This window comes from Rutilus rutilus, assembly GCF_951802725.1.
Source record: "Rutilus rutilus genome assembly, chromosome: 23".
Taxonomy (NCBI): domain Eukaryota; kingdom Metazoa; phylum Chordata; class Actinopteri; order Cypriniformes; family Leuciscidae; genus Rutilus; species Rutilus rutilus.
In genome coordinates this window covers 4,175,001-4,201,748 of record NC_140233.1, presented here as the reverse complement: position 1 = coordinate 4,201,748, position 26,748 = coordinate 4,175,001, and the positions used below count along the sequence as shown (strand labels likewise).

General features: G+C 39.2%; 1 protein-coding gene across 3 annotated transcripts in view; it reads right to left on the bottom strand.

Moving 5' to 3' along the window:
- fbln1 (fibulin 1) overlaps positions 1-26,748 on the bottom strand; it is a 63,083-nt gene that overhangs the window by 35,288 nt on the left and 1,047 nt on the right. For all 3 annotated transcript variants that reach the window (XM_084397999.1, XM_084398000.1, XM_084398001.1), the window contains exons 2-11: positions 21,632-21,734; positions 18,386-18,518; positions 14,629-14,779; positions 11,458-11,499; positions 11,281-11,367; positions 9,406-9,543; positions 7,080-7,217; positions 5,567-5,710; positions 4,269-4,394; positions 3,271-3,396 (exon numbers count right to left, since the gene is read on the bottom strand). In XM_084397999.1, coding sequence (XP_084254125.1) covers positions 3,271-3,396; positions 4,269-4,394; positions 5,567-5,710; positions 7,080-7,217; positions 9,406-9,543; positions 11,281-11,367; positions 11,458-11,499; positions 14,629-14,779; positions 18,386-18,518; positions 21,632-21,734 — 1,188 coding nt within the window. The remainder of the gene's footprint in view (positions 1-3,270; positions 3,397-4,268; positions 4,395-5,566; positions 5,711-7,079; positions 7,218-9,405; positions 9,544-11,280; positions 11,368-11,457; positions 11,500-14,628; positions 14,780-18,385; positions 18,519-21,631; positions 21,735-26,748) is intronic.

The following is a 26,748-nucleotide window of genomic DNA, read 5'->3' as shown; positions in this document are numbered from 1 at the left end:
TAGCTGGAACAGGATGCAACGGAGCAGGTGAAACATTCTGGTTCGGTTTTCCCGTCATTTGGCACACATGACAGCTTCTGCAATAACTTGCTACATCAGTTTTCAGGCCAGGCCAGAAAAAATTTCGGAGTATTCGATCGTACGTTTTATTTACTCCTAAGTGACCGGCAAACGGGCTATCATGCGCAAGACTCAAAATTTCAGAGCGGTACGAGGAGGGAACTATTATCTGTTTGACGATTTGCCACTCATCATCAGCAGATGCAGTAGGTGGTCTCCACTTCCTCATCAACACTCCATCTTCTACAAAGTATCCTTGCGATACGTGTTCGAGTTGCTCAGCAGGAACAACAGCTTCAAAGAGGGATGACAACTTCTCATCTTTCCTCTGTTCAACAATAAGCTGCTCGCGAGACAGAGACAATTTAGTAGGCCCCATAATATGTTCATCTAATTTTTTAACGGCACTATCTGAACCGTCAACAAAATTTGAACATCTCACTTCACAAAAATCAGAATTAGAAAAGAATGTATCACTCAAATCAAAATTACACTCACTTTCTGATTCACTAAGGCTTTTACCTTTTAGTCTCTGAGTCATAGCGCGAGTAATAGCACATGAGGGAAAAACCTCAGGATATTCCTGAGCTAAGGCATCAGCAACAGTAAGACACAGAAAAGGATCATCAGTTACCTCAGGGCTAGCAAAAACTTTTCCTCCCGCTAAGTCATTCCCTAAGATAAACGTGACATCTCGAACGGGAAGACATGGTCGCACTCCAACAACAACGCGGCCAGACACAAGGGAAGATTCAATTTCGATCTCGTGCAAAGGTACCTTAACGAAGCCCATCTCAAATCCTTGTACTAAGACACTTGAACCAACAGAGCTCTCATCAGACAACGGCAATATTCCTTCCAGAATAAAACTCTGAGCAGCGCCTGTATCACGAAGTATCTTGACTGGTTTGCGCGAAGCACTACCTGACAAAGATACAAATCCGTCCATCAAAAACGGCACATATCCCTCATTTTCACACATGTCAGCTTCCGAAGCCAACAACTCAAGTCCTTTCACTTGTGGCATGGACGTCATCAATAAACCTACCGGTTTAGGAACACGGTTTTTCTTTTTGAGCACACTGCACTCAGAAATAATGTGTCCGCGTTTCTTACAATAGAAACAAACGGGTGAGAACACAGACTTATCAGAACTTAGCGCCGCTTTATCAACAGGCAGGGGGCGTTCAAAATTACGCTGAGAAGACCGAGTGCTGTTAGCTGAAGGAAACTTCGGTGCGACACTAAACACGTTCTTATGTGTGAGCACATATTCGTCAGCCAATGTCGCAGCAACAGAACATTTAGAAGCTTTTTGCTCATTAAGATAGATTACAACGCGTTCTGGTAAGCAGTTTTTAAATTCCTCTAAAATAATCAGTTCACGAAGCTCTTCAAAAGTGGTCACTTTCATGGAAGCACACCAACGATCAAACAGTGATTCTTTCTCCCGAACGAACTCAACGTAAGCCTCATCAGTTTTCCGTAAATTACGAAATTTCTGACGATAAGCCTCGGGGACTAGCTCATACACTCTGAGAACGGATGTCTTCACTTGCTCATAATTAAGAGAGTCTTCGACTGATAAAGAGGAAAAAACTTCCTGGGCTTTACCCACAAAAACACACTGTAACAACATGGGCCAAAAAGTCTTCGGCCATTTCATATTGACAGCGACGCGTTCAAAAAGAGCAAAAAATTTATCAACTTCTTGTTCTCGAAAAGGAGGAACAATACGAATATTACGACTCACGTCGAAATCAGAAGTGTCAGATAAGCCCCTTTCACGAGCGCTTAACTCAATCTCTTTTAGACGGCACGCTTGCTCCATTTCGAGCTTTTTCAGTTCAAGTTCATGTCTCTCACGATCTCTAGTTCTCTCTCTCTCACGCTCCCACCCTTCTCTCTCTCTCAACAAAACTATCTCGTGCTCTTTAGCTTGCAACTGCAATTTTTTAACCTGCATCGCAAGATCTTCGGAACTACCTTCAAATTCAACATCAGGATAATCCGTCATCTTTTCCTCATCACCAAAAACGCCTTGTTCATGCAATGAATCAACAAGCAGAATCTGAAGCTCATGTTTAGTTGAAGTCTTACGAAAATTGACCTTAAAATGAGCAGCAATCCTCGTAAGATCTACTCTATTAATTTGAAACAGCTCAGCTTGCGTCGGTTTCGCAATGAAGTTCGCTAATTCAAACATGATTAAAAATAACGTCTGGTTATTATAAGGAAAAAAATTTAACGAGCACTACACGAGAAAATATACACACACACCAATCGACTGTGATTCAACAAAGTTACTGAAGTTACTCAAGTAACAAATACAAAGTGTGAGCAGATCAAAAGATCAAACAAAGCCACACAAAATTCGATCCCGGACGAGTTCCCAAATATGTTACGGCCCTTTATCTAATTAGGCTCGTTAAAACACATGTAAGACAAGGACCGTACATATCAAGAATCACAGACGATTGGGTGAGGTTTCAAAGTGTACATCGTTTCTTTTAATGAAACATGAGAGAGCGCACCAACAATAAACAATAAATCAAACTAATAGCACAGGTAGGGTAGCAAAAGGAAAACAGAAAGCCTGACTATCTAACTCTGTAAGCAAGTTCTTATCTGCTCCCGAAGAAAACAACAAACAGAGTGAGTCTTCCGGACCACTGCTTTCCTACGCTGTATCAACTAAATAATAAAAGTGATCAAAGAAAATACCCACTACCTGGCTTGAAAATAACCAAAATAAAAACTCAGTCCATGATCTGGAACAGCCGAGGCGAAGACCGTGGACTGCTCGCCATGTGGCAAGAAACCCCAGCTGTTACTGATCAGAAGGGTAGAGGCAGCTAGAGCAGCGAGCGTCGCGAGAGCCGAGAGAACCGAGAGAGCCGAGAGAGAGCCGAGAGAGAGACCAGCCTCAATTCCGGACCGGCTTAAATACGGGGTTTCCCATGACGTCATTCATGACTGCACCTGCGATCTCAGATAGAACAATTAACATTCAGCAATTTAAAGCACCACCACATAACATTATCGTTCAACAGCTGGGAAAAAAAATCGTTCCAAAAGTGATCCCAACGATAACGTTTCTCCATATCGTTGTGGTGTGACTCTACTATTCTTTGAGTTTTTAGAATTGTTATCTTTATCATTATCGTCGTTGGTGTGAACGGGCCTTTAGTTAAATGGGTTTTCGAGTACCTTCGCAGTTCCTCTCGTCGAGAGCCAGCTTGAAGCCGGTGGTGCAGCTGCACTTGTAGGAGCCCAGGACGTTCTCACACTTGTGTGCGCAGAGTCGGCCCGGATAGCTCCTGCACTCATTGATGTCTGACGTTCAGGAGAAAAGGAATACGGCATTCAGATCAACAGGAATCAAGAAATAGGTGCATTAAAATAATAATAATAATGTTATATATATATATATATAACTTTTAAAATAATTATAATATACAAATTATCATTTAAATATTTATTTATATTTTTAATTGTCTAAATTAAATAATATATTGTATAATTTAATAAAAAGTTATATATAATTAAATTATTTTAAACAACTATTTAAACATTTTTTTATACATTTAATGATTATATATATATGAAATATTTTAAGCAATTAAATAGTTATAATTAATAATTATAATAAGTATAATTAAATAAAAATATATAATTACATTATTTTATATTTTATAATTATTTAAATTATATATAAAATTATAAGTATATAGTATATAGTATAATTGTATTACTAATATATATATATATACACACAATATAATTATTTTAAATAATTATAAAAATAGTTATTAAAATCATATTTGATTATATTTGAATTATTTGAATTAAATAATAATGTTTTATATATGATGTATAATTTATTTTAAATGATATATTATTTAATTAAAAAATTATACAAATAACAAAATAATATTTTATTATATTTTTTATCATTTTATTCAGTGTAAATGTTGCATTTAAAAAGAGTTGGAAATGAACTTCGAGACCCTCAGACATGCAAACTGAAGTTAAAGCAAAGTCTGTACATTTCATTTATTTATTCCTCATTTATGTTCAAGAGAAAGAGATACGGCACACAGATCAACAGAAGACAAACTGTGCACGCTGTGTTTGGCAAATAAATTCAAATGCATGAACCCTGGTGCGGGTTTGAACCTACGACCTTTGACCTCTTAACCACTGACCTTCACAGGATCTGGTAATGCTGTTGAAGATGAAACCGGACCTGCACTCGCATCGGTACGAGCCCACCTGATTAATACAGCCGTGACCGTCACAGGAGTTATCAGGACCCGCACACTCGTCGATATCTGAGGCGAGAGGATGTGTCACTCACACGTTCAGCTCTTAAAGAGACAGTACAGACTAACTTTATCAGTGGAAAACTCTCAAACCTGGCAAAATATGGCATTCACAACCCATTTTACGTCCATAATGTGATGCGACAAGTATGTTCTATGTAATATAATTATATTTATTTATTATTTTATTTATTGATTTTTTTCCTTTTGATTTTGGGGTGAAATTGAGATCTGGATTTTTGCTCAAATAAGACTTTGAGATCTTGGTTTTCAAGGATGTTTTATTTAGTCACTTATAAAGTTATAAACCTTTAAGACTTCTGTGTATAAATATACTGTATATTAAATTATATTCATTATAAATTAATATAATTATAATAAAATGACATAAACATTATGTACTTTGTAATATACATACATGTACAGTATATAAAACATAAACATAATGTAACATTAAATATAAACATATAATATTTTTTTATATTAATTAGTGGGTTTTTTTTCTTCTTTTGAAGTCTTAGATTTTCCAGCATTTTTATTATTTGATTATATATATATATAACATAAACATAATGTAACACTAAATATAAAAATATATTTTATTATTTATTTTATTATATTAGTGTTTTGTTTTGTTTTTTCTTTGAAGTCTTAGATTTCCAGTATTTTTATTATTTGTTATTTATATTAAAAAAAAATTTCTCTGAAGACCAATTATAATATTAGTGACACATTTTGTGCTATGTAATATAATTATATATAGAATAATTTCTTTGATTATTTTATTTATTATATTATTTATTTATTTTCCTTCTGGGGCGATTTTTATTTATTTATTTATTTTTAATAATTTTTATTACTTTATATATATATTTTATATAAGTCATATATTTCCAAGTTTTTTTTTTTCACCAAATATTTCCCACCTCTCTTTCTAATATTTCGAATTAAAACTAAAAATGCAATTTGCAACCCATTTTATTTCTGTAATGTGATGCATTTTTAATGTATGACACATTATTGAGATAAAATAAATTATTTTATGATGTAATTCATTGTTTTTCTTTTGAATTTAAGCATATGTCTTACTTGACATTGTATTTTCTCTCTGAATACCAATTATAATGCAGTGCTTGATCTGATTGGTCATGAATTGAACATGTGAGATTGTGTGTGTGTACCGACGCAGCGGGTTCCCTGTGCGTTCAGATGGTATCCGCGACCGCAGTTCACAGACTGTCTCTGGCAGGTGAAGGAGCCGACGGTGTTAAAGCACATGTGACCCGCCGGACACGGGCCCGTCACACTCACACACTCGTTTATATCTGTCACACACAAGAACACACATCGTTAGAGAGCGTAACGGGCTTTTACACACTCAGACACTCTTGTGTGGTTTATATCTGTGATTGTAAAATCATTTGTTTGTCCGAGATAGCAACAGTAACTAAGGGGGGCGGGGCTTACCGATAGGTCAATTCAACGATTATACATATGTTTTCATGTTGGTACAACACTTAGAAGAAAGAACAACACAGAACCAAATAAAAGAGAAAAAAGGGTGAGGGTCTTAGTCTAATAACATAAACAAGTCCAAAGCGGAAAGAAGTTTCAGGGCATTTCTGTCCGACATCCAATGAAGAGATTTTACAAATAGCCTCACAATGTGTCCTAACGACACGCGATAAAAGGTTATTGTCCGTGTTAATCAGAGTGTTTGTCCTAACCAGCCGCGATGGCGACACGCTGGAACAACAAACACAAAGTGTGGCGATGATAATCTCAGGCACTGTTTATGTGCTTTATTTAATGTTAAAAGCGTGTCATGTGACTTTGAATATCATTTAGTGCTCCAGCTTTGAAGCTGTAAAAGCAACAGTGGATAATTCACCTCAGATCTTGAAATTAAACAAATGGAAACAAGAACGTTCAAACTGTGAACAAGCAAGTGTATTCTTTGACAAAGATTGTTTTAGTTACTCAGTATGCATTTTTAATAATGTTTAAATGGTGTTTTATTTGTGAATTTGATTATGTGCTTATCCATTTTCTTGCGAGTGCCTTCAAGATTACTCTCTGGTGCCGCGCACTCGCAACGAGACTCCGCCCACACACTGTTTTGATTGGATGACTCCGCCCACACACTGTTATCTCCGCCCACACACTGTTTTGATTGGCTGACTCCGCCCACACGCTGTTCTGATTGGCTGACTCCGCCCACACACTGTTCTGATTGGCTGACTCCACCCACACGCTGTTCTGATTGGCTGACTCCGCCCACACACTGTTCTGATTGGCTGACTCTGCCCACATTTGTAGGAATCTTTTTTGTCGACCATCAAAACGATCCCATTTACGATTCCTGGTCACATAAATGTGTTTTCGCAAAACAGACATAAATCCGATCTTCAATTCCCGCGCTACATGCAGATTTAACGGAGTTCACGTCACCGAAATCAACAGATATGAGCTGCATTTCATTGATCAAGATCATTTCAAAATCAAAGACCGCAATAAATAGGAATTATTTGTCGCTGGAATCTTATCGCATCGCGTCTGGTTAGGACACAGTGTTAAGTCATTCTTCCATCCATTGAAATGGGGTTAGATTAAACATTTACATCTGAGGATGGAGTGCTTACCTAAAACAATCAGATTGTTTATCAAAAACGTTAGTCACTGAAACTGTCTCACCGATGCAGCTGCCGAGAGCGTCCTGAATGAATCCCTCGCCGCACTGCATTCTGGGTCGGCAGCGGAAAGACCCGGCTGAGTTCTGGCACACCATCTCGGCTGCGCAGTTATGAGTGCCCGTCTCACACTCATCAATGTCTGAAACAGCAAACGTGCACATTATATCGTTGTTTATTCATTTATTATTATTATTAAGAAGAATTCACTTTAATGAGGGTCATGTGATGTGAAGGTTATAGGGCTGCGCTGCTCACTGTGGCTTAGTACAATAATCAAATTGTAAAAGTTGTGATTTCATTCAATAAAAATATGGAGTAAAATAAAAACTAAATCAAAAAGTTTTCCATCTAAATTAAAGTTTTAACATTTTAAAATAAATCTAGATAAATATAAGTATTGTAAATTTTACATTTGCACTGTTAAGTGAAATGAATGTTTTTCTTAATTTATTTTTTTATTTTAGAGTGAAATATAATAGTAATATTTTTTATTTGTTTAACACTTTTATTTAGTAATAATAATTATCTTAAAAAATAATGTTTTTTTTTATAATCATATTGTTATATAATCACAAAATGTTGTTATTAAATATTATTAAAATATTATTTGCACTGGTTGGTGTGTTCTGAGTGAGTGTGTGTGTGTGTGTGTGTGTGTGTGTGTGTGTGTGTGTGTGTGTCTGACCTTCACACTGGTTGGTGTGTTATGAGCGTGTGTGTCTGACCTTCACACTGCTTGGTGTGTACTGAGTGAGTGAGTGAGTCTGTGTGTGTGTGTGTGTGTGTGTGTGTGTGTCTGACCTTCACACTGGTTGGTGTGTTCTGAGTGAGTGAGTGAGTGTGTGTGTCTGACCTTCACACTGGTTGGTGTGTTCTGAGTGAGTGTGTGAGTGTGTGTGTCTGACCTTCACACTGGTTGGTGTGTTCTGAGTGAGTGTGTGAGTGTGTGTGTGTCTGACCTTCGCACTGGTTGGTGTGTTCTGAGTGAGTGAGTGTGTGTGTGTCTGACCTTCACACTGGTTGGTGTGTGTGTGTGTGTGTGTCTGACCTTCACACTGGTTGGTGTGTTCTGAGTGAGTGTGTGAGTGTGTGTGTCTGACCTTCACACTGGTTGGTGTGTTCTGAGTGTTGGTGTGTTCTGAGTGTGAGTGTGTCTGACCTTCACACTGGTTGGTGTGTTTTGAGTGAGTGTGTGTGTGTGTCTGACCTTCACACTGGTTGGTGTGTTCTGAGTGAGTGTGTGTGTCTGACCTTCGCACTGGTTGGTGTGTTCTGAGTGAGTGAGTGAGTGTGTGTGTGTGTGTGTGTGTGTGTGTGTGTGTGTGTGTCTGACCTTCGCACTGGTTGGTGTGTTCTGAGTGAGTGAGTGTGTGTGTGTGTGTGTGTGTGTGTGTGTGTGTGTGTCTGACCTTCACACTGGTTGGTGTGTTCTGAGTGAGTGAGTGTGTGTGTGTGTGTGTGTGTCTGACCTTCACACTGGTTGGTGTGTTCTGAGTGTGTGTGTGTGTGTGTGTCTGACCTTCACACTGGTTGGTGTGTTCTGAGTGAGTGTGTGAGTGTGTGTGTCTGACCTTCGCACTGGTTGGTGTGTTCTGAGTGAGTGTGTGAGTGTGTGTGTCTGACCTTCACACTGGTTGGTGTGTTCTGAGTGTTGGTGTGTTCTGAGTGTGAGTGTGTCTGACCTTCACACTGGTTGGTGTGTTCTGAGTGAGTGTGTGTGTGTGTGTGTCTGACCTTCACACTGGTTGGTGTGTTCTGAGTGTGTGTGTGTCTGACCTTCACACTGGTTGGTGTGTTCTGAGTGAGTGTGTGTGTCTGACCTTCACACTGGTTGGTGTGTTCTGAGTGAGTGTGTGTGTCTGACCTTCACACTGGTTGGTGTGTTCTGAGTGAGTATATGTGTGTGTGTGTGTGTGTGTGTGTGTGTGTGTGTGTCTGACCTTCACACTGGTTGGTGTGTGTGTGTGTGTGTGTGTGTGTGTGTGTGTGTGTGTGTGTGTGTGTGTGTGTGTCTGACCTTCACACTGGTTGGTGTGTTCTGAGTGAGTGTGTGTGTCTGACCTTCACACTGGTTGGTGTGTTCTGAGTGAGTATGTGTGTGTGTGTGTGTGTGTGTGTGTGTGTGTGTGTGTGTGTGTGTGTCTGACCTTCACACTGGTTGGTGTGTGTGTGTGTGTGTGTGTGTCTGACCTTCACACTGGTTGGTGTGTTCTGAATGAGTGTGTGTGTCTGACCTTCACACTGGTTGGTTGGTGTGTGTGTGTGTGTGTGTGTCTGACCTTCACACTGGTTGGTGTGTTCTGAGTGAGTGTGTGTGTGTGTCTGACCTTCACACTGGTTGGAGTCGGTGAGCTCGTAGCCCGTCCCGCAGCTGACTTCTCTCTGACACCGGGCCGAGCCGAGTGTGTTGATGCAGCGTTCGCCTGGACGGCACTGATGCGCGCCCAACAGACACTCGTTGATGTCTGTCGAGACACAGAGGCTGCGTTCACACTGGCACAAAATATCCGATCTTTCAGGGCCTGTTTACACCTGGTCACTTCATGCGTTTTTACTGATTGGATAGCTATCTTATTTATCAAAACGATTCCATTAACGATTCCTGGTCACATAAATGTGTTCTCGCAAAACGGATTTAAATCCGATCTTCAATTCCCGCGCTACATGCAGATTTAACGGAGTTCATGTCACCAAAATCAACAGAAGAGATGCATTTCATTGATCATCAGCTCATTTCAAAATCAAAGACCACAATAAGAGAGAGCGGCAACAGCCCTGTAAGATCATTTCGGTTCTTTACTTGTAATGAAGGTGATGGTGTGTCGATTGTTGATTGTTTTAATGAAGATGATTGTGTGTTAAGCGTCTGCAACTTCCTTTAACTTTGATTTGAGATCGTTTGCGCGTTTGCTTGATGAATAGATGCTCAGCTGCTCATCTGCGGGGATGCCGTCATATCTGGCTATAACATGATATATATCCTATAACACGCTCTCACACCTTTATTTTTTAGCATTGTTGGGAGGAGTAAAATTTACATGTGTTTCATCAACCAGATGCATTTACACTTGTCCAGTATCGTCTGGAAAGCGTGTGGTTTGAGCGATCGGGTTTAAATCCGTCTCAAATGCTTTTCGGAGGGATTTTTCACGATCGGATAGCTATCAGCAAACACATGAAGTGGCCAGGTGTAAACAGCCCCTTACTCACATCTGATACAGATCGGAGTTTGTTGCACACGTGTAAACACAAAAATCTGCACGAGATCCAATTCTTTCGCATCCGATCTGAGCCACTTCCAAATGTGCTTTTAAATCAGATACATATCCGATATCTGACCTCCGTCTAAACACACATATCCGATTCCCATTGGAATTTCAAGCCACTACAAGGCGAGGACGACACGTTTATTTACAAAGATAGATTTATAATGTTGTATAATGAGGCAGACGTGTCTGTATGCGCTCGCTCACGGGTTTTTATTTAGGTGGGAACTTTGTATTTGTCTTTGTAAAGAAAAGAAATTGCGCAAACACCGAAACATTCGAGAGCTGGTTGTCAACCTCTGCCCGTGACTTTTATTAATAAAACAGCTTCGCTACTTAAAGCTACCTTATATTTCTAAGCAATGAGGTGATAACTTCCTTGTAATTAATTAAACCAACAAGCTTCACTATTAGGTTACTCACTCGCCCACTCTCTCTCTCTCTCGCTCGCTCGCTCGCTCGCTCCAGTTAATTCATAAAAAAAAAATATATATATATATAGCGCTACTTTATTTCTCTTCAAAATTCTAGATCTGAGCTGTAGATAAACGAAAATTATTTCCAGACTATAAAGCTGCAAAACATTCATGAGTCATGACAGCTGTTATCTCGCCCATGCTGGCAAATAATCATGAGCACCCGACATGAATTATAGAAATAATTTTAATAGCACGGCCATTTAAAATCAGGGTTTACCATGTGCATAGTAAAACGATCACCGAAAATCATTTTGGCCGGGAATTAATGTACACACAGATATCGGACACCAGTCCTGTCTAAAGTGAATGTAAACAGGCGGACCAAAAAATCTGATATGGTCAAAAGATCGGATCTGTGCATGAAGACTTGCAGTGTAAATGCGAGAGATCCCTCAGACTCTCATGACTGACGTGCGTTTAAATAAATGTGTAAGTTTACAGGTGGACACACACTGACCTTCACAGGTTTTTCTATCCGCCTTCAGCTTGTATCCCTCCGAACAGAGACAAGTGCCGTTAACACAACGCTGAGCACAGCCTGCAGCTTCAGTGCAAACACACACACACACACAACATTAATGAGACTACTCTAAAAACTCTCAATCATGCATTTGATTATATGTCTTTATAGTACCTTCGCATCGGTCCTCTGTGTTTGGTGCGTCAGGTTGTAAATCTGTCATTTTAACACACACAGTTAGTTAATGCATTACAACTTTAGTCTGAGCTCCTCTGAGGCACTAGAGGGCAGCAGAGTCCATTTATATTGAGACTGTAATCAGAGCCCGTCTACAGAGAGCCTGGCCACTCCCTATCAAGTCCTATTGTACTGAATTTTGGTTGTAGTTCCACCAGAGTTCCACTGGGGGCGATCGCCCATGAGTGCAGAATGAATGGGAGTCTATGGCGCTAGACGGCTAAATTTGTCTCTTTCACCCGATTGCCGTTGAGAAATCTCAGATTTGATTGTAGGTTTTGCAAGTTCAACATGGGTTATAGGTCGAAAGTTGAATGAACGAGTACTTATGTCCTTTCCATTTCTTACAGGTTGAGTTGTTGTTGCCCATAACACGCTAGCATTCTGCTAATGAACGCTGATTGGTCAGTGAAGGACTGATTACGACCAGAGATACCGCTTGATGGCATTGTGTGTGTGTGTGTTTGTGTATTTTCGGCGTAGTCTTTTAAAAGGGGGGCAATCCCACCATCTCCATTGAGTTTGTATTGTGTGAAGCTGCCTCCTTGTCATTTATGACTTATAACAAAAAACAAAACAAAGCTGTCGACCCCAAAAAACGAGTGTTTAAGGACACAAAAATGGAAACAGGCAATTGACATGTCATATTACTCTGAGAACTAACTTGCACCCTGTAACGGTCACCAGCTGGAGTGCCCCTGAGAGCCACCAGAGGGCACTCCACACCAGACTAATGCCATTCCCTCACAAACTACATTTCCCATAACTCACTGCCCGCACTCTTCATCCATTATCACATTCACCTGTGTTTCATTATCTTGTTTAGCTCACCCCATATAAGCCTGGTTTTCTCATTCATTCTCTGTGAAGTCTTGTGTATACGTCTCACTGCATTTCTGAGCGTGTTTGTATCCTGTTTCTCCTGTCTCTCTTGATTCTCTGCCTGTCCCCTCGGATTTGCCACAGCCTTTATCTGTTATTATTTGAATTGTTTGTTTGTGTATGATCTAGGGATAGGCAAATGAAGCCTCATGAAGCACTGAATGTTTCAGGAAGAGGTTCGAACTTCGAAGCATCAAGAGTGTCGAAAACGGCGCCATCTTGTGGCAGGTCAAATTTATAGCAGCCATGTTTATGAGCAGCTGAGTGCGCAGCGCCGTTGTTTTATCCATTAAGCACAAATAAAAGCCTGACAACGCTAAATGTTCAGTTTTCTGATAATAGAATTCACATATTAAAGTGTGGCAATAAAATAAATGTAACAATTATATTAATACTAATTCTAAAAATTCCAACAGAGTTGAAGCAAGTAAATGTTGGTCTAATTATTTTATGGTTTCTATGCTGTTTATGTGTCAGAATATATGATCATGTAACATAGGCTATAGGCTTATATTTTATTTATTATTATATTTAAAAAAAAAATTGTAAATGGCCTTAAAACTTCCAAAAAGTTTAAAGCTTTGAAGCTTCAGTGTCAAATGTAACATCACTAGTATGATCCTTGCCTGGATTTGGATCACGATTGTGGATAACCCTTTAAATAAATACTGCATTTGAGATCCTCAATATTCTTGTCTCAGAGCAGTCCGTGACACACCCACTGAGGGGAACGTAATCAGCAACAGGATAGCTTAGCTTACAGAAATATAATATATCAAAAAGATATTTGGATATTTGACATACCAGTGATAAAATGTTTACTGCACATGTAGTGTATTTTTTTTTAGTCAGGATCCCACAATTTACCCATTCTTTCCAGCTGATGCTTCACGTCTTATTGCCTGTATCCACTTTTGTGTCCTTAAGCGCTAGTTTTTTGGGGTCGACAGTTTATAAAAACTTATTTCTGTGTTTTTTAGCTTGTTTGCTGTACACCTTGTTACATAGCAGCTTTTAGACATTGTTCTGTTTTTTGTTATAAGTCAGAAATTACAAGGAGGCTAGGGTGACCATATTTTAGTTTTCAGAAAAGAGGACGGGGGCGTGGTTGATGGATGGGGGTGTGGTTTGGGGAGGCGTGGCTAAGGGTGGGGCGTGGTTGATGGGTGGGGGTGTGGTTTGGGGAGGCGTGGCTAAGGGTGGGGTGTGGTTGATGGGTGGGGCGTGGTTTGGTGAGGCGTGGCTAAGGGTGGGGCATGGTTGATGGGTGGGGCGTGGTTTGGGGAGGCATGGCTAAGGCAGGGGGTGTGGTTTGGGGGGGCGTGGCTAAGGGCAGGGGCGTGGTTGATGGGTGGGGCATGGTTTGGGGAGGCGTGGCTAAGGGTGGGGGCGTGGTTGATGGGTGGGGGTGGGGTTTGGGGAGGCGTGGCTAAGGGTGCGGGCGTGGTTGATGGTTGGGAGCGTGGTTTGGGGAGGCATGGCTAAGGGTGGGGGTGTAGTTGAGGGGTGAATGCATCAAAAAATACTTGACAAATGCATTCACAACCTTGCAACTATGTTATTGTACTTTAATACATAAAGAAATACATCCTTTCCATTCAACGTTTGGCCCGCAACAATAGAATAATATAAAAAAAAAAAATAGTTTAGCTTTTAACACCTTTTACATGACACTATTTCTTTTCATGGCCACAGGTTGAAATAAAATAAAAAATCTACTACACTATTTCAGTAAAAAACTATTTCAATCCTCCTGATGTTCTCTTGTAGCTTTTACTTTCCTTATGTGGGCTTCTAGGTCGCTAGCACCTTTATTTATAGACGGGGCGAAGCTGAAGCTGGTTTCATATGTTTTGTGTGCAAAGGCAAGCGCCAGTCAATTTAAAGTACACACTTAATGGTCCCATGAAAAACAGTGAAAACCGAATAAAAAAAAAACAGTTTATAAACCCATCAGCCCCCCCCACCCCCGGACGCCCCGGACAGTATGTAAAAAGTGGACATGTCCGGGAAAAAGAGGACGTTTGGTCACCCTAAAGGAGGCAGCTTTACGCAATATAAACTCAATGGAGACGCTTGGATTGACCCCCCCACCCCCCGCCCACTTCATTTTTTGGGTGCACTATCCCTTTAAGGAAGGTTGTGATGTCATAACCATGATGATTTCAACTCGTTTGTTTCCCTGTTTTCTGTCATGAGAGTGTGGTGTTTGTTTGTTCTTCTCACCCGGTGTGGGTTTGGCGAGTGTGTTGGGCAGGCGGTCCACACAGCAGGCCCGGGACACCACACCGCACTGGTACCCCACAGCGAGCGTCAGGTCACATGACAGGCCTTGCTCCTGAGCCGCCCGGCCGAGCGAACAGCAGTCGCAGCACATCTGCAGAAGAAGAAGAGAAACACATGGGGTCAGAGATGAGGAAGAACTGCTGATCCGAGTAACCAAACTTATATATATAATTATTATTAAATTATATATATATATATATATATAAATAATATTATTATTAATAAAGTATTATTACATGAGGTGTATATATATATGTGTGTATATATATATATATATTTTTTATATTTAATCAATATTATATATATATATAATTGCATACAATTTAATAAATATTAATATACTATAATAGAATTTATTATTTTAGACTTATCTATTTATCGATATATATATATATATATTTTTTTTTTGTATATTATACATAAATATTCAAATTAAACATTATACATATATATATATATATATAAGTTTTTCTATTATAGTATATATAATCTTTTGCGCTCCACATTATATTGCAGTGTGTAGAGCGTTCCAAATCACTTACTTATAAGGTTCTATTTCTTAGAAGTCAGCTGACTATGTAGGGAGCAGAGAGTGAGGTAGTTCACTGAGTCAAGACACAGACACAAAGAAGAGCTTCTTTACTTTCACCAGATCTTTGATGATCTGATCTGAAAATGACTAAATCCTTTTCTTACCAGAGTCAAGTCAAGTCACGTCATCTTCATTTATATAGCGCTTTTAACAATGAAGATTGTTTCAAAGCAGCTTTACAGAGCTTTATAAACGTATAATTTAAGGTAACAGAGATTGTTTGGGCTTTATAGCGAGAGAGAGAGAGAGAGAGAGAGAGAGACAGAGACAGAGAGAAAGACAGACAATAAGCATCATGGCTGATTTCCCAGAAACAGATAAAGACTCATCTTGGACTCAAACGCACATTGTTGGTGATAAATCATCTTTACAGAGCAAAAGCATAAATCTGAATCTGGAAAACATGTCATTTTCCCTTTGAAATAAGTTTATTTTTTCTGATCAAACTGCCAGATATTTCTTATTTTAAGCATAAGCTTGCTTAATTTTGATTTATTTTTCAGTTAACAAGACTTAATATCTTTAGTAAATCTATCTTGATTTATGAATGTTCAGAGATTTGTACTGGAAAACAGGACAAAAATACATATATATTTTTTTTCCAGTGCAAAAATTATTTCAAGCAAAAAAAGCAGCATAATACCTTTTGTCCATACCTGTGCACTGTAATCACAGTTTTCTTTAAGTCATATGACATGAACAGACTGAAATTTGAGCCCCTATTTTGTGAAAATTGCACTTCCAAGAAAGTCATGTAGTTTTAGAGCGACTTGAGGCCGGCTAATTTTAACCCGAAACTAATTTTTTCTTTTTTCTTTTTAAATTGAGTGTTCATCGGAGGGGTCCAAGACCCCAGGACTTTAAGGTCGCACTTTAACCACGATTCGAGGAGTTTTGTGGTTGAAATGTAAAAAAGTAACAAATCCTTCCCTCGCGGGTCAATTTGACCCCCTTAGGAATGAATGGAATGTGAGGAATGCTTCAGGACACATAGAAAAACCTAAAAATGCTCAAAATTCAAACTAAAAATGCTAAAACTTTACCAAAAAATGATTGTATAACATCTACATTTGTATCTGAATGCATTGCTGAAGAGAAACTGACTTTAGGACCCAGCGGAACAGCTCATATAGAGCTATAAGGCCATTAGAGTTATGAAATATCATGTTATATTATTATTTTTCCACAAGAGGTCTGCAAAGACACCCAATGTAAGATATTTTGAGCTGAATTAAAAGGTTTATGCATGAAATTGTGAGTTATTTTGAATTTAAATTGAAAGAATGAGAGGAATGTGCTTAATTTACTATTTATTTATTATTTATTGATCAAATCTAGTAATTTAAAGGTAAATAAAATAAAAAATAACAAAAAATCTCCCATAAAAAAATCATTAAAATGAAATAAAATAAGCTTTCTGCACACACAAAAAAAAAAGTATAATTTTAGGGCTTTGGGTCATTTTGACCCGCGAGAGAAAGATGTGTTAGAAAGTGCGAGGGAAGGATGAAGGTTAAATGATGAGAATTTGAATTTTTGTGTGAATTATCAAATGCAACATGCATCTTTTGTCCATTAACGATTTGGGTAAAGTTTCTAAGAACTGAAAACTCGTACTAGAAAAGGCTGAAAACACAAACAGATCTGGAGATTTAAAGAGCTTAAACTTGCCATCAGATCATCTAATGCCTGCCTTGAAAGGTTTGAGATGAATTAGGCTCCGGGTTCGTGATAAACACATAAATAAAGGAGAGCAATAGTCTGACAGGCACTTTAACAGTCACTGTCGAGTCCCAGTGACAGGCCGAGATGAATGTTTCCTAGAAGACTGTAATGTTGAAACACACACAGGTGTGTATTAAAGGCTCTATTCTTCATGCTGAGGTTTGGCGGAGAGCCTGTGAGGGATTTATAATGCCACACACACACACTCAGAGTCTCTCTCTCACACACACACACACACACGGCTGACAGGAACGGCCTTGATTTGGGCAAGTTCTCTCTTGCTCAGTGTAAACAGAGCGGAGAGAAATACTTCTATTTTTACCCCTCGCTCTCAAGAGTTCCTGCTTTAAAACACATTCATCATCGTATTGTGACCTGAGAGTCTAACACACTCGTGTACCGACAAGAACACTGACCCAACATGTACTCTGACACTTACATTTCACATGAAAATGTTTGGATTTTCATGCATTGGATATGGAGTATCAACACAGGTCTCGTATATTTTAAAGAGACATACGCTTTATGAGGTAAACATTTTAAATGATAATTAACCTAAGCGAGCTGCAGTGTGAGTGTGTGTGTGTGTGTGTGTGTGTGAGAGAGAGAGAGAGAGAGAGAGAGAGAGAGAGAGTTTGTGTTTGTGTGTGTGTGTGAGAGAGAAAGAGAGAGAGAGAGGGAGAGAGAGAGAGAGAGCGTGTGTGTTTGTGTGTGTGTGTGTGTGTGTGTGTGTGTGTGTGTGTGTGTATGTGTGTGTGTAAGAGAGAGAGTGTGTGTGTGTGTGTGTGTGTGTGTGTGTGTGTGTGTGTGTGTGTCTGTGTGTGTGTGTGTGTGTGTATGTGTGAGTGCGAGAGAGAGAGAGAGTGTGTGTGTTTGTGTGTGTGTGTGTGTGTGTGTGTGTGAGAGAGAGTGTGAGTGCGTGTGTGTTTGTGTGTGTGTGTGTGTGTGTGTGTATGTCTGTTTGTGTGTGTGTGTATGTGTGAGTGCGAGAGAGAGAGAGAGTGTGTGTGTGTGTGTGTGTGTGTGTGTGAGAGTGTGAGTGCGTGTGTGTGTGTGTGTGTGTGTGTGTGTGTGTGTGTGTGTGTGTGTGTATGTCTGTTTGTGTGTGTGTGTATGTGTGAGTGCGAGAGAGAGTGTGTGTGTGTGTGTGTGTGTGTGTATGTCTGTTTGTGTGTGTGTGTATGTGTGAGTGCGAGAGAGAGTGTGTGTGTGTGTGTGTGTGTGTGTGTGTGTGTGTGTGTGTGTGTGTCTGTGTGTGTATATATACATTTATGATACTGATTTAAATGTATGATTTACACATTTCTGCATAAAATCATAAAACATGCACACACATCATATGCAGCATTAATATGCATGCAGCGAGACGCTCACACACACCTTGGCCGTCTTGGTTTCACACGTGCTGGTGGACAAGAGGCCGTCACAACTGCCCTGGTCCTTCGCCATGTTGATGCCGCTGGTGCAGATGTTGTCGTCAAGAACCGTCGCACAACACTGTTCCTGAGCTATCCTACAAAACACACACACACACACACACACACACACAGGACATCTCAGGTCAGCCGGCCAGCGCTTTAAGATCAGCGCTGGTAAATCAACAGATTGCAGATGATGTGTTCAGTGAGCGTCATTGATCAGGACCAGGTCTGTGAACACAGCTCGAGTTCAACAGACTAAAGGATGTTTATAAGGAGCTTCTGATATCGAAGGAATGAAGATAAAAACGTAATATCTCAAGTCATTTAGCATCTCAAGCAAATGTATCTTGATTTAATGTGTACTGGAAACTTTTTTTTTCCAGTGTGTTCGGATCACAAAGTTCCTTTTAATTCACTTTTATGAATTTAACTCTGCTTCCTGCGCACTTTAAAGCCCAGGACAGATGTTCGAGAGCATTACTGTTTGGTTCTGATCCAGCGCTGACGCACAGGCCCCAGTTTTTACGGTAAAACGACGACTGTTTGTCTCTTTCGCTCTTGCTTCACCCTCTTTCACAATCAGCCCATCCATCCTGGCAGGAAAGCTCGTGCATCTTCCTCTCCGGAGCCCCTTTTAAGGCAAAAGTCATCTGCAATATTTCTCCTTTCGCTTTTCTGGGCTTGTTTTTCCCCTTTTCTGTGTCTGAAATAATCAGCAGATTTCCTGTTATTCGGGTCGCGTTCGCTCTTCTCCGTCTGACTAGAGTTTCACCTCAGTGGAATTTCCTGGATTTGGAAATAGTCCCATTTTTTGCAAGCCCACCTACCCAAAAATATCCAAACATCACCACTTTTCTCATTTAGACAAACTCCAGATCACTTTGAAGGCCAAGACAAGCACATCTGATGCCTGACTGGCACTGAGATTGAGCGCTGATCTCACCATTATCCAATCAACAGCATTGATCTGCATCTGATTAATATTTTAAAGAGGAGCTATTCCTCTTTTTCCCCATGTTGATCTTTCTTTAGTGTGTAGTGTTGCAGTTTGAGCATGAAAACGTTCTTCTCTATATCAGTGTCAGTGTTTCTGAACTCATTGTAGTCTTGAGTTTCTTCCGGGAACGAACACGTCTCAATATTCCTCATTATAATAATTCATACGCAGAATAAAGGGGCGGAGCCTGGTTGAGTTAGTTAGTAGTGTGTTAAACTGGTGGTTATGGAAAGGTGCGGGACATTTCCCAAACACACTCGAAGCACTCGACCAATCACAACACACTGCTCCAGCCGACCAATCAGAGCACAGTGTGCTTTTCAGAAGGAGGGGCTTCATAGGCTACATTCAAATCCGATTTTTGTGCATATCCGATTGAAATCCGATCAGATTTAGCAAGTGTGAACGGATTTTTCAAATCGGTTTCAAGCTACATCCATATGTGGTTTGAAATCCCATTCAAATTCGCATTTCTGGAAATCCGTTTCAGTCTGACTGATCTGATCTGATTTCGTGTGGTTTATGTGACTTTCTCACGCCACATAAAATGTAAAACGTCAGACGTTGTTATAGGAGACACACGCAATTTGTCGTAGCCAAAGAGACAGGAACTAAACAGAGCCAGGGTTCTCAAGTTTTATCAAAAGCTTGGAGTGAGATCACATGCGGTTAGGGGAGGAGCCCTAATGGAGCCCCGCCCCCCAATTTTACCCATTGTTCATAATTAACCAGCACAAATTGAAATTATAACAATTGGTAAATTTGATAAATGACAGAGCAATTCTTCACATCAAATATACTCTTTAATGTTATATTTCAAAATTACAAAATTACAAAAATATAACAAATTGCTCCAAACAGTTTGGAAAAACAAATCTTTTTGCATTTTGAATGTGTCTAGTCGAAATGGTATAATAATAATGATTTATTGTGTGCTGGGACATTGTGAACAAATGACATATTAGAGTATTAAGGTGTGTGTGTGTGTGTGTTTGTGTGTGTGTGTGTGTGTGTGTGTGTGTGTGTGTGTGTGTGTGTGTGTGTGTGTGTGTACACAAGAGTACACACTCCAGCATATGAAATGTGTTTTGTGTTGTAAGTGTTTGTTGCACATTTTGATATCTTGATAACAGGGGTAACGTTAGGGGGCTCCCACTTGAAGCACTGTGGCTCCTTAATGTAACTAGAAAGACTATTAATACAGTATAATATATAATTTAAAATAAAATGAAGAAATACATCTTCATTCCTTGCCATACCCACTAACATTTCCCTTAGTTTCAGATAACATAAGCTAGCCAAACTGAGCCAAAGCTTCTGGCCTGGTTGTAAAGTAGTTGTAGAGTTTTTGACTGCATCAATAATAATGTATACGATGGGCTATATATCAAATGTTCTAGCCTAAAAATGTTAGACGAGCTTTCTTCCAACTTACCTTCTCCATCACGACGTGTGTTCGCGCGATGTTGTTGGTTACCTAGTAACGAACGTTCGGTGGCCGAGAATGTTCCGTCAACTTCCGTGTGTTCGCGCATCTATGTTGCCTAGTAACGAACGCAATCTGGGCGAGATACGTGCTGGCGGCAGGAAACTTCACTTTGTGTGCCTGCGCCTCGTATACAACATTATATATAAAGCTTGCAGGACAACTTGGTTGGCATTGCCTTTTCAGCGTGAGAAATACACGGTGTGGCGTGTGAGCGTGTGAACTGGTTGAATTGCGTTTGTCTCACGGGCCAATGCGTGAGACTTGAGAACCCTGAGAGCGTTACTGACAGACTGGGAAAAGAGGAGCCGCAACAATGGAGAATATGAGGAAAATAATCAACATTCAAGCTGGAAAATTATTTTAACCCATAATTGCATGCTTCAATCTGACTGGATGCATGCACAGGTTTGATCAGTCTGCCAGGAAACAAATGATGCTATTCATGCCTATAACTCCAAAATACTACAAGACCCATGCTTTTTCATGCACTAATCAGTTTTTTGGGGAGATTTTTTAACATTTCAGACCAGTGGAAAGAAAACATGCAAAAAAGTGCTTCTTTTATTGCACTTGATCCATTTGCGTCTGTTTGCGTAGACAGCATCTCTGACTATAATGAGTTCTGTTTGCTTTTGTTTAGACGGCTTGCTGAACTAAAAAAACTGATTCGTCGCTGTTTAACGCATTTGCTGTGGGAATGCTGAAGTTGTGGTTCAAACCTGCAGGTTGTGGATTCAGAGATGAGCGGCAACCTCGTGCAGTCCTGAGACGCCTGGCCTTTGTCCTTGCCATCCTTACAGCAGTCGTCCAGCGAGAGGGGATCTACGCACAACACACACACACACACATGCAGATTACAGTTAAAGGGTTAGTTCACCCAAAAATGTAAATTCTGTCAGTAATTACTCTCCCTCATGTTGTTCCAACCCCGTAAGACTTTCGTTCATCTTCAGAACACAAATTAAGATATTTTTGATTAAATCTGAGAGCTGTCTCACTCCTCCATAGGCTTCTATGTAATCGATATCTGCCATCCCAGAAAAGTTAGTAAAGACATCCAGTAGCGGTTTTTGGCACGGGCGAACCGGGCAATCGCCCGGGGCGGGATTCTGCGCCGCAAAGCGGTTTTCTATTATCTATCATTTCACTGTGTGGGGAATTGGCAAATTTGCGCCCCCTGCAGCTGCAGGCGCCCCTGCTTGCTGAGAAGATGCCTTGCAGAGAAGCTGTTTGTTTGAGAAGGGGAAAGGGGAGCGGGAGCGGGCGCGGAGGCGCGGGCGCGGATGACAGTTAACCTCTGGGTCTCTCCCAAATGGAACGGACAGGGGGGGAACGGGGGATCCATATAGTTATCTAAGTCAGTCACACCTCGACTTTCTTCTAAATAACGCACATTTCATTAATAATATTATAAATACAGGCCTCTATATTTCCTGCACATTTTTGTTTTTCTGAATTGTCTGAATGGCTAATAAAGAAAACGATTACTTGGTCACCACCACCAAGGTGAATTGGTTTAGTCTTGATTTCTGGTCGTGACTCGTGAGTGACAGTTGGTATGGGGGGGATCAGGGGAAATCTGTTGATTGTCGATGTCGAGTGCCAAATAAGAGATGGACAAGAAAGGTCAAAGCCATCAGGTGCCCAATTTAGAAACGAGCGAAAGATAAAGGTATGCAACTATTTTTTCTCTGTATGATTACGGTACCCATGTCATGAATGAAGGGGCAATATTAATTGGTGGGTATAAGTCTTATTTGTTAGCCTTTTTGCTATGATTCTTGCTATGCTTAACAATAATTCGGTTTTAACTCAAACACAAGATCTAATTTCACCATAATATTGTGCAATTTCAGTTATTACACTGCAAAAAATGCTTTTCTTACTTAGTATTTTTTGTCTTGTTTCCAGTCCAGATATCAAACATTTCTTAAATAAAGATGCATAACGTTATTTTACTGAAGTAGTAAAATGACATAAGATATTAAGTCTTGTTTTCTGGGGAAATAAATAAGGGGGTCTCGCCCAGGGTGTAATTCAATGTAGAACCGCCACTGAAGACATCGTTAAAATAGTCCAAGTGACTACAGTGGCTCAACCCTAAGTTTATCAAGTGACGAGAATACTTTTTGTGCCAAAAATAAATAAAAAAATAACGACTTTATTAAACTATTCATTTTCTTGTGCGTCAGAACGGAGGCTCACCATTGGCCAGCATCACACACATGACCAGCGTTGGCCAATAGTGAGCCTCCGTTCTGACGTACAACCCAGAAGCGCTGCGCTGTTACACTACGTGAACTCACTCAGAGAAACACAGAAGAACATGAAGAGTTGAATAAAGTCTGTATTTTTGTTGTTTTGCGCACAAAAAGTATTCTCGTCGCTTGATAAACTTAAGGTTGAGCCACTGTAGTCACTTGGACTAACTTTCTGTAAGTTTCAATAACATAGAAGCCTATGGAGTAGTGAGACAGCTCTCAGATTTAATCAAAAATATCTTAATTTGTGTTCTGAAGATGAACGAAAGTCTTACGGGGTTGGAACAACATGAGGGAGAGTAATTACTGACAGAATTTTCGTTTTTGGGTGAACTAACCCTTTAAAAGCCTGTAACTGACAACTTGACTAATTTACCCAAATATCTGCAAGAGTTGCAGCAACCACGTTAGTACATACTCAACCCGATCATCTAATCATATTCGTTTGATTATCCCTACAAAAAAACAAAAAGATCTATAGTCGCTCTGCTTTTGGTTTCGCTGCTCCAAATGATTGGTCATTGATTTCATTGATTTCAAAGTCATTGAAATTGGAGTCTTTTATTTAAAAAACTATTAGGGAATGTTTTAAATGAATGTATACGTGTGTGTGTGTGTGTGTGTGTGTGTGTGTGTGTGTGTGTGTGTGTGTGTGTGTGTGTGTGTGTGTGTGTGTGTGTGTATTGTAATTTGTTAGTACTGTCTTTCAGAAGATTTGAATCCTCCTGCCAGGCTGTCGTTGAAAATAAAGTCAAGTTGAAAAAATAACTTAAATTTTACGACAAATTTGAAGTGTTTTAGGTTGTTAATCATCTGTCAGAGCATCTCTGCCTCTGTCTGACTGTTAAACCGGGTTTGCCGTGACTTGCCCTGCTTAGATCATGAATTACAATGATTCAGCGTTCTTACTAGCTCGTCTCTGGCACAGTCTCTGGTTTGTGGTTCGATCGTGAGCGATAGATTTGACACTATGGCTGGCAAAGAATAAGAGAACAGGGTCCAAAAATGTCCTTATTTATTACCAAATGCAAAAAATGCAAAAATAAGTCAAGAACATTTATCAGCCATACATATTTTGGTAACACAAGTCGTTGTTACACGTGTTACATTTAGTTACTATAGTAATAATGATAAATTATGCATAATTATATGAAACTAACCCTAAACTAAACCCTAACCCTATAGTAAGTACATGTAGTTAATTATTACTCAGTACTTAAATGTATAATTACTCTTTAACACAGACACCTTAAAATAAAGTGTAACTCTTATTTCTTACCAGCCATGAAAAAACAGTATTTTGCTTTATTTAAAATATAAATCAATAGATTTCTATAGATTTCAGTCTCCATTTGCTCCCCTTTTAATCTGTGATATGCTGAATGTTGAGTTTCTTTGTAAGGAAACGGACATTAAAGGTCCGCGTAGACACCCTGAACTGTTGAAATCAGATGGTGGCATGACCTCTTTCCAATTAGGGATGGACGACACATGGAAAAACCCCTTAAAAATGTTACTGCCCCAAACCCTGCGGCGAAGAATAAAGACTCTTCCTGGACGCTCGGTGGGAGACCTGGTCCTGCCTGGGGCCTTTCGTTTTTACTCAGTTTCAGAGCATTTACGTTAATTAGGGAGGAGATAAGATGTGTCTGGATGTGATACGTGGTTTGCACACATTTCTACTCTATTCTATTCTATTCTATTCCATTTTATTCCATTCCATTCTATTCTATTCTATTCCATTCCATTCCATTCCATCCCATTCCCTTCCATTCCCTTCCATTCCATTCCATTCCATTCTATTCCATTCCATTCTATTATATTCTATTCCATTTTATTCCATTCCATTATATTCTATTCTATTCCATTTTATTCCATTCCATCCCATTCTATTCTATTCTATTCTATTCTATTCCATTCCATTCCATTCCATTCCATTCCATCCCATTCTATTCCATTCCATTCCATTTTATTCCATTCCATTCCATTCTATTCTACTCCATCCCATTCCATTCTATTCTATTCTGTTCTATTCCATTCCAATCCATTCCATTCCATTCCATTCCATCCCATCCCCTTCCATTCAATTCTATTCTATTCTATTCTATTCTATTCTATTCTATTCTATTCTATTCTATTCTATTCTATTCCATTCTATTCCATTCCAATCCATTATATTCTCCCACCTACAAAGGTCTGTCTTTGCAAATCATGGCATCACAAAATTAATATTCATGAGCTTAGCTCATGCCCCGCCCACTTTCCAGATGGTGCAGATATTTGTTCTTGTTTTCAGCAAAAACTCGCTTCATTTTCATTCATTCATTTCCAGAAAATAAGTCATAATATCTTGTCATTTAGCGTCTCAAGTAAAGGAATCTTGTTTTAAGAAGGTTAAGATATTTGTACTAAAAAACACATCATTTTTTGCAGACTTTATCTGGACTACTTTTAATCTGATGAGGGTCTGTGTGTTTATTCATTGATTTAATCATCATTGTGACATAGTCATTGTTCTATTCAGCTTGCACAATCAATATCTTGTCTTGATATGCCGCTCAAAGCTGTCTGGATTGCATCTCCCTTGTTTGTTTTTTCCCACAAGCCATTTTCCACTCATGCTGAATAATGTTTAGTGTCTGGCGGATGAAGTAATTCGCTGAAGGGCAGCTCAACTCCGTTAAACACGTCTGAGTCTCTCCCAAAGATTAAAGCCCATAAAAACTAGTCCAAAACATTTCCAAACAACCATCAGCTGACGCAAGTGGACTCGATTGGATCAAACAGATCATTAATTTCCCCTGTGGTTTCCTTCATCTGCCAAAACGCAAAATATTTCTGGCAGATTAGTATTTTGGACTCTTCTACTTCAGGTTTGCACAGTAATCGAAATGCCAAATGGGGTTTATAAGCAGTAATTTCTCCACATTAATACACACTTTTATTTTATTTTATTTGAGAACAGTAAACCATAAAAAAAAGGCACAAATATTAATTTTTTACATGAATATTGAATTTACATCAAATAAATTAAACCAGTTATCCAGAAAAATCTTATTCATTTTATTAACAAAGAAATTTGCAGTCGGTTTATTATAGCTGTGGTTTAAAGTATTTTATAGAGAACAATGAACCACAGTTCAATTCAATAAAATAAATAAATACTGAAGTATTAATTTTTTTAAAATAAATGTGATTTATTTAAATAAATACAATTTTATTTCATTTTAATTTAAATTATAATCAAGTACATCAAGTCAACCAGAAGAAGAACATTAATAATTTTAGTTAAAAAATAAATGTGCATGTGAATTATTATAGCTCTGCTGCACAGTAGTATAGTTATAATATAGTTACACTTTATTTTAAAGTGTCCATGTGTTACACTGTAATTATACATTTAAGTACTGTGTAATAATAATTAACTACATTACTATAGGGTAAGGGATTGGGGTTGGTTGAGGGCTAGTTGCATGTAATTATGCATAATTTAGTTACAGTAACAGTGTAACAAGGACACTGTCAAATAAAGTGTTACTGAGAAACTTTCTAAAGCAAGCCCAATAAGAACCAAG